The sequence below is a fragment of the Phyllobates terribilis genome, unplaced genomic scaffold, assembly GCF_046119375.1.
Source record: "Phyllobates terribilis strain yellow unplaced genomic scaffold, ASM4611937v1 Scaffold_3__8_contigs__length_932513732, whole genome shotgun sequence".
Classification (NCBI taxonomy): Eukaryota; Metazoa; Chordata; class Amphibia; order Anura; family Dendrobatidae; genus Phyllobates; species Phyllobates terribilis.
Window position 1 is genome coordinate 367,816,567 of NW_027362763.1, and position 18,757 is coordinate 367,835,323.

Genomic DNA, 18,757 nt, shown 5'->3' on the forward strand with positions numbered 1-18,757 from the left:
GATATTATCTGTGTATTTACAAACCTGAATATCGAATCTTGAAGCCTTTTTTACTTGTAGCATGATCTGTTGACCAGCGAAGAAAAATATTATTGCTCTTACTTGTAAAATTGTGTTGCCCAGTTATATTGCCACTTAAAGCCACAATGAGAGAGCTTTGTCCAGATGGCCCTTTAAAAAAGAGCGATAAAATATAAATACATGGCATGTCTTCTTGATATTTTTATATTTTCTACTAAATATAATTGGCATAGATTTACATTATTTTAGAAGATTTAGTGCCATACTGACATTTTTGTTATGAAATTCTGCACATGCAGGAGACATAAAATTTTATAGGACAATGCTATGAAGCACAATATTGTGATTATAATTATTTTACATTTTTTCTTTCAAAGTAGCTAAAGTGTATCTTCAGTTATTTAATCTTCAGTGCATTATGTATGCATACAATGTACAATACTAGCATACTATACTACAGTAATAATAATTTTCTATTGTGTGTACATTCATTTTCTTACCATCAAATATCTCAAGCTCATCAAACTGTTTTTCACTTTGAAATGTATCAACAAATATTGAAATGTTGTAGCCAGGATCAACCTTAATACTCCATGAACAAGTCTGAGAGTTAGGATAGTTCTCTGGATAACCAGGACTGAGGATCACTCCAGATGATTCCTGGCGAATCTCATTTGCAGGACATTGTGCTATAAGGGTTTGAAGATAAACAGATTGGCAGACATTGCAATGGATTGATCAACCAGTTTAAATTACAGCATCAAACTAAAATGACCTACTGAGCTACCTACCTATAGATTTAGCACCAATTGAATCCATTGTGCATTAACACAAAATAATTGTCTCATATGTGTACATATATAAATAAATAAATATATATATATATATATATATATATATATATATATATACATATATAGAGCAGTGCTTCAGTGTGGAAAAAAAATTAGGACTTCTATTTGCCCAGTGACTTTGAAAAATTGGAATATTTTTGCACAAAGATGTTTTCACGTCAATTTTGCCCAGCTCCGCCAAAATAGGCAGAAAAGGGGTGGAATGGAGGAAGAACAGCATGTGGCAACGCATACTTGAATAATGGATGACGAGTTATGCAATACATTATACCACAAATCCTACTCAAGTCTCTGACTGGAATAATATTTGTGACAAGTTGTGAGCAAGCTTATGCCATTTTTAGGAGGTGCCTGATCCATTCTTAATAAATTAGGGGCCTCTGACTCCCACACGCCGCTCATTAACACTGGCGTGAACAACACTGGTCTTGATGAATTGGGGCTTTGGACTTTCTACAGCAGTGACTTTTCTACAGTTTTTATAGTGAAACCAACTGATAGTGATTAATTAATTAATTATCTGATTAATTAGATATACAGTACTGTGCAAAGGTTTTAGGCAGATGTGGCTGTAGTGTTGCACAGTAAGAATGCTTTCAGAAATAGAAGGGTTAATAGTTTAGTTTTATCAATTAAAGTGAATTGCAAAGTGGATTAACAAAAGATAAATCTAAATTAAATCTGTATTTGTGATGTGACCACCCTTTGGCTTTAAGACAGCATTAATTTTTGTAAGTATATTTGTAAAAAAATCAGGAATTTTGCAGGAGTCTAATAAGTTGTATGAGTAACCAATTATACCATATGATCATCACGCTAATATACAGTATATATATTATATATAAATTTTATATATATATATATATATATATACACATATATCTTTCCATCTATAAATCATATATTTATATCCAGACCAATTTATTCTAGTTATTCTATTTACAGCAGAGAAATGTATTCTATATACATATTTATTAACCCTACATTATCATACTAATAAATAACAAGGTATAAGTTGCATAGGTACTGGGATCCTCTGACTTAAAGCAATTCCATAAATAGTCACTGGAGGACTGCTGCTTATTATTACACAAATTATATAACTTATACATTTAACCATAGACAGGGTAATTGTTTTGGACATATAAAGCACAGATTTGTGATACAACTATTTTTGCCTTTCAATCTGCCATCTCTCTCTTTATGACCAAATTATATTTCAAAGTAAAAGGTAGTAAAAAAGAGACATGTTATTCAGAATAACAGAATCTAGGAATGTTTCCAAATTTCACAATGGATGCTTTCTGACGGGCAGTATAATTATAGACCTTCTCACCAAGCCACAGACAATAAACTTTACCACTTCCCTTAACTGAATGATCAATGAGAAAAACATAATTATTGTTACTATCAGGAAGTTGCTAAAAATAAAATAGAAGACATTTCGTATGCAGACAGTGCTAAATTATTTACAGCCTACAGATTCAGCGTTAAATACATCATGTGAGCCATGATCGAAGCCAGACGATTATAATTTATTACACAAATATATTAAGAATTTTCTATTTTTCGGGGAAATGTTTACCGATCAAACAGGTTGAGAGAAGCACAAATTAGATTGTTTTGGCAAATGTGAAATGCTAATAGAAATAGCTTTGTTTGTCTATAAAATGTGTGTAAATACAATCAAGGCAGAGTTTTAGAACAATTATAAAGAATAAGGCATAATAGTACTAGTCTGATCACAGAAACAATCATTGAGGTTTAATGGCAGTATTCCATTATTTACTTTTCTTCTGTCAAATGAACACAACTTATATCACTTAATATTGGAAAATATTTAGTTATAACTGCTGCAAACTTTTCCATTAAAGGACAGTTTTGCTCTATTATGAAACTTCATAAGCTTTTTATAATTAAATGCTTTCTATAACAAACTATATTCTTGAGATCTAAAGAGGATGCAATGCAACTTATGTAATCCTAGGAAGTGGCATGGCTTTAATGACCTATTTTTATATGTGATGGTATATCGCTAGACTATTACATTACTTTTTCTTCATTGAGATCCGACTACCAAAATTTCCAATGGTCCATAGACAAAAGACTGAAGTGCTAATTTTGTGTTTCCCATGCATCCATGTTTTTTCCTGTATAGTTGTTTTACTTGCCATCTAATGTACAGTTGTACCAAAGTCTATTTGAATTAAAATGAAGCTGAGTTTTAGTTCCATGCACAATGTGTGGCCATTGACTTACTATTCAGGAAAAAAAGGATTAGAGCTTTTGTCCCTTTTGCTTTTGAAATGAAAGGGAATCAAGATTTTAGACACCAAACTATTCATATGCAGATCTAGCTCATTCAAAGACATGTCTCTTGTGTTACTGAAAAATAATAATTTAAAGTCTTTAAATTGATATGCAAGTGAGGAAATAGATCTGAAGCCTCTGTCACTCCAGCTCTATTCCCTGCCCGAGTCTGCCTCTACTTGCTTGACTGTTAGCATAGAGGTTGTCCGTCAAGCAGATAGAGGTAGATCTGGGAGGGGAAGAGGCCTGGAGTGACAGAGGATTTAGATCTACCAAAGTATATCAATTCAAACACTGATTTCTCGATAATTGCGAAAATCAATCTTTAGTGATTCAAGTAAGTAAAGAATTTATTGAGTTTATAATGTTTTCAGCCCCTAGCTTAGTATCAGTTCATCCATAAGATGAAAGCATGTGTACCTTGATGCAGTGTCATTTTTCACAGAGTACTCTCTGATAATCCACATTTAAACAGTTCCATTAAGTAAGTAGTAATGCAGAGCAGCTCCATGCTGCTACATGGGAGGGCAACCGATACGTGGGGAAAGACCATGTCATTAATGGGCTTTGCCCCCAATTTGACTGTGTGAAGAAAAGAATGTCATTGATGTGAACGATGTGCATTGCCCTCTTATTTGACTTCATAGAATGAAACATATCATTGATGTCAATAACATGCATTGTCCAACTCATCACGTGACTGTGTGAGGTCAATCACAGGTCTCAGCACTGGAACAGAGTGCTGGGAGATCAAAGACTTGCATCACTACTCTGCAAGACCATGTTTGGCTATTCACATCATGGCATGTGTTGCCCTTAAAACTGACTTTTTGGGTCAATCATGGGTCTCCATGTTAGAAGGTAGGGCCAGAAAATCCAAAATCCTGACCAGAGGACTTGGATGCTGTGTCCGTGTACAAATAGGTGAAGGACAGGAACAGGGAAATATATAATGTATTCTATGTTTTAACCCCTGCCCAGCACTCAAAAAATTACATTAAAATGGCAATGAGCAAAAAAGGCAAGAGTGGTTACCTGCCAGATCTCAGAACTAATGCATTTAGTATGCAGCAAACCCATATAATAAAGATGGTGGCAACACAGGTGCAAAATACTGATGAGACAATCACTCACAACCTACCATTTCATGGAGGGGGTGATTGCTTAGTATTAAAATTGCGCAAAGAAAAGGCTTGTATAGAGCGCTGTTCACACCTGGGTAGTGCACAGTATCCATCTTACAGCCTATTAGTTATGCCCATACTATTAGATTTCCAAATGATAATTGGAACTCTGGGACCTTGTGGAGTGTGTCAATGACTGCCTTCTGGACACCTGTCAAGTCAGCAGTCTTCCCCATGATTGTGGAGCCAACTGAAACATACTAAGGGACCTTTTTAAATGCTTAGGAAGCCTTTGCAGATGTTTTTTGTTAATTATTTACTTAATAATTTAATGAGATAATGACTTTTGTGTTTTCATTGGCTGTAAGCCATAATCATCAACATTAACAGAAATAAACTATTGAAATAGATCACTCTGTTTGTAATTTGTAATCACTCTATATAATATATGAGTTTCACTTTTTGTATTGAAGAACTGAAATAAATTAAATTTTTTATGATATTCTAATTTAGTGAGATGCACCTATATGCATTTTTGCACTTTTTTATTCCAGGGTGCAGCCAGGCCTATTAGTGCTGGCATTGTAAACTAGGGTGTCTGTTCTCATGGGGTGCACTTAGATAGTACCGGGCAGCCCGTCTAATCTAATAGTATGGGCATAACTAATAGGCTGTAAGTCGGATACTGTGCACTACCCAGGTGTGAACAGAGCCCTACGCAAGCCTTTTTGAGTGCAATTTTAATACTAAGCCATCACTCCCTCATGAAATGGTAGGTTGTGAGTGATTGTCTCATCAGTTTTTTGCACCTGTGTTGCCGCCATCTCTATTATGTGGGTTTGCTGCATCCTGAGTGCATTAGTTCTGAGGTCTGGTAGGAAAACACTCTTGCCTTTTTTGCTGTGTTTTTTTCTTGAATCTTGGGGGAATATTTAATTCTTCTTATTTGGCTTTGCTTTGAGTTTAGCGTAGGGACTTGCAAGCAATGAGGACCATTGACGCGGGTTGCGAGCTTGCGTATTTTGGGCAAAATATCAACTAATACCTCATCATGTATTATATATATATATATATATATATATATATATATATATATATATTTGCACTTTTTTATTCCAGGGTTTACCCTAGTTGTTCATGTAAACTAGGGTGTCTGTTCTCATGGGGGGCACTTAGATAGTAACAGGCAGCCCGCCTAATCTAATAGTATGGGCATAACTAATAGACTGTAAACTGGATACTGTGCACACCCAGGTGTGAACAGCGCCCTATACAAGCCTTTTTGTGTGCAATTTTAATACTAAGCAATCACCCCCTCCATGAAATGGTAGGTTGTGAGTGATTGTCTCATCAATATTTTGCATCTGTTTTTTCACTATATTATATGGGTTTGCTGCATCCTGAGTGCATTAGTTCTGAGATCTGGCAGGTAAACACTCTTGCCATTTTTGCTGTGTTTTTTTCTTGAATCTTGGAGGAATATTTAATTCTTCTTATTGTGGCTTTGCTTTGAGTTTAAAATGGCAACTTGATGATTGCTATTTTTCTGTATTTTTGAGAATAAAATCCCATAATAATTCAATATTTTTTGGAAATTCATAACAAATTTCATCAGTTACAAATTGATTCCTTTTCTTTCGCATCACGCGCAGTAACTTTTTAAACAGCCCTTTTTATATTTAACTGATTTTTTTATGCATTTCACTGTATTTGCACCTATTTTCACTGACGTGTCATACTATTGCATTTGCCTAAATTTGTTTATTTAAGACATTTTCCTGTTCTATTCTTATTACAAATAGATTTGTGATACTAGGATTTTGACTGAAATAGGGGTATTCCCAATCATTGCACTGAGTGGAAAAATATTAGGCTTTTCAAAGTTGAAAGGCTCTGATACTGAACAAAGACTGAAAAAGTTACTCAACAAGAATTACTGTTATTAAAGTTTCAATACTTTTCTAATAAAAAAAGAATGTCTTGATTTCATTGTTTTCCCTCATGTAGTGACCTCATTGAAAGTCGTGATCAAGAATACAGGTAAAAAAAAAATAATTAAATCGCCAACTATGTGAGACCCGACAGCTGCAGCTTTAACTTTAAGTATGTAAGAATGACTAATTTTGTTGGTTACACTTGGGGGATCCATTGTTAAGCTAAAATACATTTTAATATTTATAAATGCTATTCTGCCTCAACAATCCTCATGTGTTTTCAGATCCGTACTTGTAATTCACCTGTGCATGCATATTTTTATATTATTCTTAGTAAGTGAAACCTAAATGTAACCACTTGCACGACCTCTCAGTAATTGTTTTTTTTTCTTAACTCAACATTAATATCCAAGATTGAAACAATATATATGTGAGGGCAGATATTCAGTTAAAATAGTCAGTTTATTATTAAGAAAGACATTAAAAGCAATGATTTTTTCATACCAATGGTACTGTACTAATGTTGACATCTTATCTAGGTTACAACCTTCCAATACTAGTCTCTTTTTAAAAACCTCAGCGGTATTCTAAATTGGCTGAGCCATAAAGTGTACTGGTCCTTGCCACACCTGAAGATGCAATATTTAGGCTATGTTCACACATCATGGTTCTTTCAGCGTTTTTTGATGCAGTTTTTATGCAAATTTTCAGCTGCGTTTTGCAGTACCAGCAAAGTCTATGAGAAACCAGAATTCTCTGCTAACACATCATGATTTTTTTTGTTCAGGATTTTGTGCCTTGCATGTTTTTTTTGAAAATAGAGCATGTCACTTCTTTCAGTGTTTTTTCACCAGTAGGAGTAAAAGGGTGGTGGAAAAAATGCTGAAAAAACGCATCAAAGTTTGTATCAGCGTTTTTTCAGCATTTTTGATGCCAAAATTGAATGGGGTTCTTTTTTTCACAAAACTTTATGTACATGCATAAAAAGAGACAGAAGGACAGTGAAAAAAATGCTAAAAAAAATTCATAACAAAAAGCACCAAAACTGCAAGAAAAATTCTGAACAAAATGCCCTCAAAGATCAGGTTTTGCTGCAGAAAATTGATGCCAAAAAAGCCATGATGTGTGAACATAGCCTTGTAGTATAAAGGGAACCAGTCATGTCCCCAAATGCTATTATCCTGCAGATATGGGTGGCACAGTGACTCAGTGGTTAGCTCTACAGCCTTGCAGTGCTGGGGTCCTGAGTTCAATCCCACCAACGACAACATCTGCAAGAAGTCAGTATGTTTTCCTTGTGTTTGCGTGGGTTTCCTCTGGGTTCTCCTGTTTCCTCCCACACTCCAAAGACATACTGATAGGGAACTATGAGCCCCAATGGGGACAGTGATGATAATGTATGTAAAGCGCTCTGGAATTAATGGAGCTATATAAGTGAGTAAAATAAAATAAATATAGGGTTGATAGCATTCTAAAGCTGCCTGGATACTGCAATGTGGTGAGCAAAAAGAAATTAACTTTTTTTCCTTTCAAAAGCCTTTGGCTTTCAGTCAAACCGGCGTGGACAGCGCGGCTTCAGTCACCACTGAGTATATAGTGAGTGGCAGTTAAAAGCACACCCCGCACATAAACTGATATTACTCTGCAATGTGCCAGGCCATACTTGCAGCTACTGCTTACTTTATATTGAGCGGTGACCGAAGTCTCGCCATCCGTGCCTTTATTACTAAAAGCCGGAGGCTGCCAGGAAGTATAAAGTTCATTTTCTCCCGATAGCCATGCTTTCTGTGCAGCACCTTGGCAGCCTTAGAATGCTGTCTACCTGCACACTAATCCCCATATCTGCAGCTTTAATAGCATTTTGGGACATAACAGGATCTCTTTAACCCCTTCATGATATATGACTTATATTTCCATCATATGTCATGTCCCTGCCTTTGATGCGGGCTAACACAGTGAATTTGCATCTTTCCCCGCACAGGATGACTGATTTAACCAGTCATTATGTGTCTTTAGCAGCCATAGGTGGAGCGGTGCTTCACTCGCATTTAGTAACCTGTTAAATCCTGCTGTCAATCACTGACAGTGGGATTTAACATGCGCCGGCCGGAAGTTTGTCATTAATTCTGCTCATCGGCGCTACTTTCACGTGAACGTAAGGCGCCGATGGGTTGTCATGACAACCGGGTGTATGCTGATGACCCCCGCGCCGGTCATTACGATCCTCCTGTGGTGTCATTAAAAACAACTCATTCCACAGAAAAAACAAGGCCTCATTTATTAATATTGATAGAAAAATAAAAAAGTTATGGCTCTTGGAAGAAGGGGAAGAAAAAATGAAAAAACACGAAAATGGCCTGGGTGTGAAAGGGTTAAATATTAGAAGCGGTGGACATCTTCCCTTACTAATGTAATCACACTACTGTTCTTTTAATCTGTATATTACAGTAGGGACCCAATTCACTGTGCACACTATTTATTATGGGCAGTATCTACAGTTTTGACTTATAGTATCGTATAGCTTTCAGCTTGTTAATGACTCAGAAAATCTTAATTTCCACTTACAGCTCAAGAGAAAACAATGCTTTTCACATTAACAACTAAGAACATCCTCAAGAAAAGCTTTAAATAATTACATTTACCAATCACAAGAAGCCACGAGAGAACAATTAATTTTAACAGTCAGTAATAATGCAAATTGCATGCATGAATATCCCCATAGAACTGAAAAACTCTGCATGTTAATTATACTACTGTAATTATAGTACTGTGAAAAGAGAGACTTACCTTCACAGGTAGGCAAGGAGCCCTCAAACTGAAGCTGGGTGACTAACTTACAGGTCAAAATGTCATTTCCCACTAAGGTAAACCCTGGATGGCATTTATATTTTACAAAATCACCTAAAAAGGTAAAACACATGAAATTAGCTTCCTTTTATGTTGAATTTGTTACATTTACAAAACCGACTAGAACACAATTAATATCCTTTGCAGGTTCATGAGTCTCCATGGTAACAGACAACAACCAACTTGTGTAGTCTGATCCTGCAGTAATTCTCCTTTCAAAACATCCTTTAATTCCTGCAGACACACTGTACATTTATTAGATAAGCAAGTAAGATGAAAATGGAAGGGGAGTTTGACTGCAGAATCAGACATCAGTGTTTTCTGTTCCCTTGCTACAAATCTGCTTCAGACAATAGGAATTTTTATGATGTCTATTGAAAAGTGGCTATAAAGAAAACCTGTCATGTCTGATAACGCTATTAACCTGCAGATATAGGGTTAATCTCCAGGTTAATAGCGTTATGGAGGTACCTGGCTGATGTACTCAAAAAGTGTGGCACTGAACTTTGACTGACAGCTTGGTCAGCAGTGCATCAGTGCAGAGCCGGCTGACAGTCAAAGTGCCAGGATGTGCTTACAGCCACTACTTGCATTACTGAAAGTGGCAGCTACCGAGAGAAATAAAGGTCATTTTCTCTTGCAGTACAGCGACTGAGCAAGTTCATAACGTTGCTATATCTAGTCCTATATCTACAGGTTAATAGTATTATCGGGCTTGACAGATTCCCTTTAATATTAAGTCTATCAGAGAATGGTATCCTTTAACAACAATTAAGAACAAATTTTTGAAACATTAATTAGCTGCTGTGGTATGTCAAGCAAATCAATTATGTGAAATACAGTATACACATACTAGAGGCCACAAATAAAGATATTTTTTCTGTATACGTTATTATGTTTTATTCGATATACATTTTTCTGTTGTTCATTTTTACGTGAACTTGTGCCTACATAGGTGTCTGTTTCACTGGGAGATTACATATTCTGCTGTACTAATGGGAATCTGTCACCAGGTATTTATTGCCTAATCTGAGAGCAGCATGGTGTAGGGGCAGAGACCCTGATTGCAACTTGTTGAGCTTCTTGGTTTAGTTTTGATTAATTTACTTTTTTTTTTTTTACACAGGAGATTATCACTAGAGAACTAGTAAATCTGCTGCCATGTAGTCCCCCATATTCATAAGCCCTGTATAACCCTGCCCCACCTATGATTGGCAGCATTCTGGCTATGCACATTGTACATAGAAAACTGCCATTCAGTGGTGTGGGCAGGGTTATACAGAGCTCAGCATTCAGAGAACCGGTGAATCTGCATCAGATAAAACAGTGATTTTATAAAAACTGCATCAAACAGTCAAGTAAGTGATAAATCACTAGTTTAAGGGTCTGTGCTTCTACATCATGTTGTTCTCTCATGGGACCAAAAAAAATTGTGACAGATTCCCTTTATTGAACTGTGGACTACTACCTTTTTATTCAAGTTTTTTCATGTTAGACTATTTAACTGCATGTGGCAGAGAGTATGTGGATGTTAAATTGTGTGGACTGCTTAACCTGGAGCCTAGCTGGTGGCACCCCATGAGGTATACCTAAGAATGTAAGCCTTTATGCAATTTATTCTTCAATAAAATCTGTGCTGTGAGGTACCAGGTCGCCCACCCTGCTGGTGCACTGTCACTGTGTCTGTGGTTTGTGCACAGCGCTGCACATTTTAGACTAGGGACCCACTGAGGGGTTCACCATGACATGGTAGCGGACTCCATAAAGTCTGATCAGAATGTTAAACTAAGAACCTAATGTTCAGTTTTTTACATTTTTGCATTAGATCAATGTATGATTTTTGAATTTGCGGTCTGTGTTTTTTTCTACAGTTCTGTCAAAAAATATTAATATATGCTTGGAGTTTAAGATAGCAAAATAACAATAACAATAATATATTACAATAGGGGGGTTTACAATGGAATTTAGGAACATAATAGTACATAAGTATAGCTGTTTGATAAACATTTTAATTGCACTATTGCTGCATCCCAGTAACCATCCTTCTGCTGAGTGAAATGATTGTTCTGTGGCAATATACCTGTTGCGTGTGTCAGAATTACTTTGAAAGAAACAAGAGAACAGGTTTTTTTTTCTGCGCTGCTAAAAACACCAATGAGTAAATCCAGAGAGCGTTGGTGGAAAGAGGAGGAGACCCGGAACGATTAGTGTGGTTTATTGTCAACGCGTTTCAAAGTATAAAAAACTTCTTCCTTAGGAAACGCCACAAAATGATTTTGCAGTTTGTCCTCAGGAAGAAGTTTATTATACTTTGAAATGCGTTGACAATAAACTAATCCTTAATGGTCTCCTCCTCTTTCCACCAACGATCACTGGATTTACTCATTGGTGTCCTTGGCAGTGCAGTAAAAAAAAATCCTATTATTCTCTTTCTTTCAAAGTAATACTGACACACTGGAACAGGTCTAGTGGTCCTTTACAGGATATTGGTCTCCCTGGTAGTATTAAGCAAACTTGTTCGGCATTTCAAATTCGGGTTCGTGTTCGGGGTTTCCAGCTTGTTCGCGCCAAAAAATCGGCTCTGCCCACGAACGTCCCTGATTTGCCACGCTGTCACACAGATAACATCTGTGTGACAGCATGGCAAATCAGGGACGTTCATGGGCGGAGCCGATTTTTTTGGCGAGAACAAGCCGGAACCCCGAACACAAATCCGAATTTGAAATGCCGAACAAATTCGCTCAACACTACTCCCTGGGCCCAGCTTAGTGAATATCAGCTCCCCTGATCCTCCCAGAGTTCTCCTGCATTAACCCTCTGTATATGATAACCTCTAATACTGTAGTGTCTATTCAGTGCTATCACGGCAGATTTACTGGCAGCTTTACTTTTTGACAGCTTTAATACATGTGAGGAATGCCTGTTTCTTAGCAGAACATGCTCGCTCATCACTAGTGGACACTTAACCAATCCCAAAATCTTCTCTTTTCTGCTATGTTTAATATGTTTCACATAGAACAGATAGATTATTATTGTTATTGTGTCACTTCATTGAACATTGTTGGCCTTTGATACTCTGAAAGCTACTTGTTATATTATTTCCCTAGTAAGTATCAGTATTTGTCAACTAGGACTTTCATAGATGCCTTTTTATCTGATGTGACTCATGAACTATATTTTCTGCTATAATTTTGACTATACTATTGTCAGATGTTATGTCCTTCTTTTGAAAATCAATAAAAGGAATTTAATAAGAAAACAAAAGTCATCATTGATAGTCTCCCTTAGACAAAGCAGAAGCCATAGGTACTATTGCCATCCACATTTGATCATGATACAGCTTACATAAGCAAGTGATTAATTACAGTCTAAAGAGACTGTCAAACATGTCTACCTTTCTTACCCCTGCTAGTCCTGGCCTCTGTCACCTGCCCCTTGTTCATGCCTTTTCCCATTCCTTTCATTAGTTACATTACCAGTGGGGAGTTTTAGGTGCTATATTATTGGACCCACACACATAAGCTAAACTTTTAGGTAGGTAGAAAGAGAATGGCAGCCAATCATCATGACCTACTAATCACTGTTCAGTATCTACTGATGTCAATTACAGTGGGGAAAATAAGTATTTGATACACTGCCAATTTTGCAAGTTTTCCCACCTACTAAGAATGAAGAGGTCTGTAATTTATATCGTAGGTTTACTTCAACTGTGAGAGACAGAATCTTAAAAAAAATACAGAAAATCACATTGCATTATTTTTACATATTTAATTTGCATTTGTTGCTTGAAACCAGGGGAGGAGTCCTGAGGAGATCATTTGCATATTCCCACTGCATTTTGGGGTAAGTGAAGAGTCTCCGCGAGCTCAAAGAACACTGGATTTTGGCTGTTGGAGCTGAAAAGAGGACATCGGTAAACCAGGGGAGGAGTCCTGAGGAGATCATTTGCATATTCCCACTGCATTTTGGGGTAAGTGAAGAGTCTCCGCGAGCTCAAAGAACACTGGATTTTGGCTGTTGGAGCTGAAAAGAGGACATCGGTAAACCAGGGGAGGAGTCCTGAGGAGATAATTTGCATATTCCCACTGCATTTTGGGGTAAGTGAAGAGTCTCCGCGAGCTCAAAGAACACTGGATTTTGGCTGTTGGAGCTGAAAAGAGGACATCGGTAAACCGCGCGCCTATTGGCGCGCGCATTTTGAAGCTTTTTTTTTAAGCTTTTTTCACTGTTTTCAGAACATTAACAATAAGAACATGGAAGAGTCCAGGAGCCATTTGGTGAGCTGCATATCCTGCTACATGTTCACAGACTTGCCAGTGGAAAAGCCAGACTTCACATGCCAGAAATGCAAGCTTGTGTCCCTGTTGGAGGAAAAGTTGCGAAATCTAGAAGAGAGGTTAACTACCTTGAAAATCATTAAGGAAGGTGAAGAGTTCTTAGACAGAGCAGAATTATCTCTTCATGATTCAGAAAGAGAAGAAATTCGAACTGCACCTGACGAAACAGAGGAATGGAAGCATGTGACCCACAGAAGCAGGAGGATCGAGAGGCAGTCAGCACCCATACTGCTCAGGAACCAGTACCAGGCTCTCACACAGGAGAACCATGAAGAAATACAGCAAGATAAGACTTTGCCAGCAATGAATAACCTTGTAAGCCCTCAGAATCCTCCTGGATGGAGAAAGAAGAACGTTGTGAAGAAAAAACGGAGAGTGGTGGTCATGGGGGATTCCCTGTTAAGAGGAACAGAGGCCGCTATCTGCAGACCAGACATAACCTCAAGAGAAATGTGCTGTCTTCCAGGAGCAAAAATTAAAGATGTGTCTGACAGGATATCAAGACTCTTCAGACCTACAGATCACTACCCATTCCTGCTAATACATGTGGGGACAAATGACACCGCAAGAAAGGACCTGGAAACCATCTGCAGTGACTTTGAAGACTTAGGCAAGAAAGTGAAAGAATTGGGAGCGCAGGTGGTCTTCTCATCCATCCTCCCAGTGGATGGCCATGTAACAATGAGGTGGAATAAGATTCTACAGGTGAACAACTGGCTACGTCGATGGTGCCGTCAACAAGGATTTGGATTTCTGGATCACGGAATGAATTACCTATACGATGGACTACTTGCTAGAGATGGGGTGCACCTTACGAAGACTGGAAAACATGTATTTGGAAGTCGCCTTGCTACACTCATCAGGAGAGCTTTAAACTAGAACAATGTGGGAAGGGAAGCAAAAGGCCAGAAAAAGCCATACAGCTGACAAATACTATTGAGATCTCTGCTACTGGAAGTGGAAAAGAAGAACAAAGACAAAAAAATCTAAATAATAAAAATATGGGAGGAAGAGAAACCAATCACAAACTAAAATGTTTTTATACAAATGCACAAAGCATGGGCAACAAACAAGGAGAATTGGAACTACTAATGCAGGAAAAGGAATATGATGTCATTGGAATCACTGAAACTTGGTGGGACGATACACATGATTGGAATAAAAGGCTAAAAGGATACAACTTATTTGCAAGAAACAGACTTGATAAACGAGGAGGAGGTGTTGCATTGTATGTTAGAAAAGCGTATATCTGCACAGAGATTGAAGCTTCAGAGACTGGGAGTTCTGTGGAAACTGTTTGGGTAAGAATACAAGGAGAGAACAACGGAAAGGACACCATTGTAGGCATTTACTACAGGCCACCTGGGCAAGCTGAAGATATGGATGAACTCTTTATGTATCAAATGACCAAGTTCTCCAAAAAATATGACGTAGTGGTCATGGGAGATTTCAACTATCCAGACATTTGTTGGGAATCTCTCTTAAGTAAAACTAACAGGTCAAGCAAATTCTTATCCTCTCTTGCTGACAACTTTATCTTCCAAAAGGTAGGGGAGAAAACAAGGGGATCTGCTACTTTGGATCTAATCCTTATAAACAGGGAGGAAATGGTTGAGGAGGTAAAGGTGGCTGGGACCCTAGGAGGCAGCGATCATGCTATTATAGAATTTTGGATAACTAGAGGAGGAAGACATGTGAAGACTCAAACTTCAAGGTTAGATTTTAGAAAGGCAGATTTTAAGAGACTCAGAAAGAGAATAGGAGGGATCCAATGGCTGGATGTCCTAAAGGACAAAAATGTCCAGGAAGGATGGGAAATTTTTAAAAATGAGATTCTCAAAGCACAATCGTTAACAATCCCGAAAAGTAGGAAGAATGGGAAGCATTTAAGGAAACCAGGATGGATGAACACAGAACTTAAACACATGCTAAAAAGAAAGAAAGAAATGTTTATTAAATGGAAAGAGGGAGGCATATCTAAAGAAGATTATAATGCAGTCTGCAGATCCTGTAGGGCACGTATCAGGTTAGCTAAAGCTGACAATGAATTAAGGCTTGCAAGAGATGTCAAAAGCAATAAAAAAGGATTTTGGGGGTATGTCAAAAGTAAAAGAAAAGTCAAAGATGCTATAGGATTTTTACAGGATGAAAATGGAGAAATGGTAAGAGAGGATGTTGAGAAGGCCGAACTTTTTAATTCCTATTTTGCATCTGTTTTCTCTCAGAAAGAAAATGTAACATCAACTGATCTTCACTGTCCTTTTAAAGGAATAGAGGAATCCAAGTTATCAGTAAACAGAAAGATTGTGAGGGAATATTTAGCTAACATAAATGAGTTCAAGTCTCCAGGTCCAGATGAATTACACCCCAGAGTACTGAAGGAGATTGTAGAAGAAATTTTAGAACCACTCTCCATAATCTTTGAAAATTCTTGGAGAACAGGAGAAGTCCCAGAAGACTGGAGAAGAGCAAATGTTGTTCCTATCTTCAAAAAGGGGAAGAAGGTGGACCCAGGGAACTATAGGCCGGTGAGTCTGACTTCTATACCAGGAAAGATCTTTGAACAAATTATTAAACAACATGTATGTAAGTACATGGATAAGAATGAAGTGATTAACCAGAGTCAGCATGGGTTTGTAACTAACAAGTCATGTCAGACTAACTTAATTTCCTTCTATGACAGAATCACTGACTGGGTGGATCAGGGAAATGCTGTAGATATAGTATATCTTGACTTCAGCAAAGCATTTGACAAAGTATCTCACATCATCCTTATTGAAAAAATGACCAAGTATGCAATGGACCAGGCAACTGTTAGGTGGATTCATAACTGGCTTAGTGATCGGACTCAAAGGGTGGTTGTAAATGGCTTCACATCCAGCTGGATGAATGTCTCAAGTGGGGTACCACAGGGCTCCGTCCTGGGACCTGTATTGTTCAACATCTTTATCAATGATTTAGATGAAGGAATTGAGGGTAAACTGATTAAATTTGCTGATGACACAAAGCTAGGAGGGATAGCTAATACTAGAGAAGAGAGAGAGAGGATTCAAAAAGACCTAAATAAACTGGAGCAGTGGGCAGAAACCAACAGAATGGTTTTTAACAGGGAAAAATGCAAAGTACTACATCTGGGCAATAAAAATGAAAAAAGCATATACAGAATGGGAGGAATAGAGCTAAGCAACAGTACATGTGAAAAAGACTTAGGTATACTAATAGATCATAGACTGAACATGAGTCAACAGTGTGATGCAGCAGCAAAAAAGGCAAATACAATTCTGGGATGTATTAACAGAAGCATACAGTCTAGATCACGTGAAGTCATTATCGGTCTTTACTCCTCTTTGGTCAGACCTCATCTGGAATACTGTGTACAGTTTTGGGCACCACATTTTAAAAAAGACATAGACAAACTGGAGCAAGTTCAGAGAAGAGCGACCAGAATGGTGACTGGTCTGCAAACCATGTCCTATGAGGAACGGTTGCAGGATTTGGGAATGTTTAGCTTGCAAAAAAGAAGACTGAGAGGAGACTTAATAGCTGTCTACAAATATGTCAAGGGCTGTCACATTGTAGAAGGATCATCTTTATTCTCATTTGCACAAGGAAAGACTAGAAGCAATGGGATGAAACTAAATGGGAGGAGACACAGATTAGATATTAGAAAAAACTTTTTGACAGTTAGGGTGATTAATGAGTGGAACAGGCTGCCACGAGAGGTGGTGAGTTCCCCTTCAATGGACGTCTTCAAACAGAGGCTGGACAGACATCTGTCTGAGATGATCTAGTGAATCCTGCTTTGAGCAGGGGGTTGGACCAGATGACCCAGGAGGTCCCTTCCAACTCTACCATTCTATGATTCTATGATTCTATGAAATACACTGTGTGTAGAATTATTAGTAGTGTTGAGCGAGCACTAAAATGCTCGGGTGCTCGAAGCTCGGGCCGAGCTCACTGTGATACTTGGGTGCTCGACCCGAGCAACGAGCCCAATGTTAGTCTATGGGAGACCCGAACATTTTTGCGGCGGCTCCCCCGGCAGTCTGTAGAAAGCCTAAAAAGTGCCCAAAACGATAGTGACAGTGCTCAAAAGACATGGGGACAGCATGAGGATCGCCCCTGGAAGCATTTCTGACCCCCAGGTCACTGCTGTTAACAACGTGGTCAGAGGTATTAAGCCACTTTTACAGGCTCACAATAAAACGTTCAAAAACGAAAGTGAAAGTGCTTTCCTGTGAAATATGTTAACCCCTTAACGACCATGGGTCTTTCTGTTTTTGTGTTTTCCTTTTTTGCTCCCCTTCTTCCCAGAGCCAGAACTTTTTTAATTTTCGTTCAATATGGCCATGTTAGGGCTTATTTTTTGCGGGACGAGTTGTACTTTTAAACACCATCACTGGTTTTACCATATCGTGTGCTGGAAAATGGGAAAAAAATTCCAAGTGCAGTGAAACTGCAAAAAAATGCAATTCCACAGTTGTTTTTTGGGTCCTTTTTTACCACGTTCACAGATTGCTAAAACTGACCTGCCATCATTATTTTCCAGGTCATTACAAGTTCATAGACACAAAACATGTATAGGTTCTTTTTTATTTAAGTGGTGAAAAAAAAATCCAAAGCTTGCTAAAAAAAACAAAAAAAATGACGCCATTTTCCGAGACCCTTAGCTTCTCTATTTTTCGGGATCTGGGGCCAGGTGAGGGCTTATTTTTTGCATGCCGGGCTGACGTTTTTATTGATACCATTTTGGGGTAGATCCGATGTTTTGATCGCCCGTTATTGCATTTTATTGCAAAGTTGTAGCGACCAAAAATACTTAATTCTGGCGTTTAATTTTTTTTTCTCGTTACGCCGTTTACTGATTGTATTAATTCTTCTTTTATATTGATAGATCGGGCGATTCCAAATATGTGTATGTGATTTTTTTTTATATCTATATATTTTATTTTTAATGGGGCGAAAGGGGGGTGACTTAAACTTTTATATATTTTTTATTTTTTTTATTTTTCTAAAAACTTTTTTTTTACACTTTCTGCTTGCTTCTGTAGTCTCCAGAGGAGACTAGAAGCAGCAGTTGTCAGATTGCTTGTATGCAGGAGAAATGCTCACTTGCTATGAGCGCTGACCACTAGGTGGCGCTCATAGCAATTGAGACATGACAACCACAGGCGTCTGCTGCAGACCCTGAGTTGTCATGCCCACCCATTGATGACCCGCGATCACGTGACGGGGTCACTGATGGGCGGGGCTTAGGACTCCCGGAAGCGCGAGTTAAATGCCACTGTCAGAGATTTAACATGTTAACAGCCGCGGGTGGATTGCGATTC

At 38.0% G+C, this 18,757-nt stretch overlaps 1 protein-coding gene across 2 annotated transcripts in view; it reads right to left on the bottom strand.

The window, feature by feature from the left end:
• Positions 1–18,757, bottom strand: part of CSMD1 (CUB and Sushi multiple domains 1) — a 2,980,041-nt gene that overhangs the window by 463,990 nt on the left and 2,497,294 nt on the right. For both annotated transcript variants that reach the window (XM_073675393.1, XM_073675394.1), the window contains exons 46-48: positions 9,031–9,144; positions 522–710; positions 25–171 (exon numbers count right to left, since the gene is read on the bottom strand). In XM_073675393.1, the coding sequence (XP_073531494.1) occupies positions 25–171; positions 522–710; positions 9,031–9,144 (450 nt within the window). The remainder of the gene's footprint in view (positions 1–24; positions 172–521; positions 711–9,030; positions 9,145–18,757) is intronic.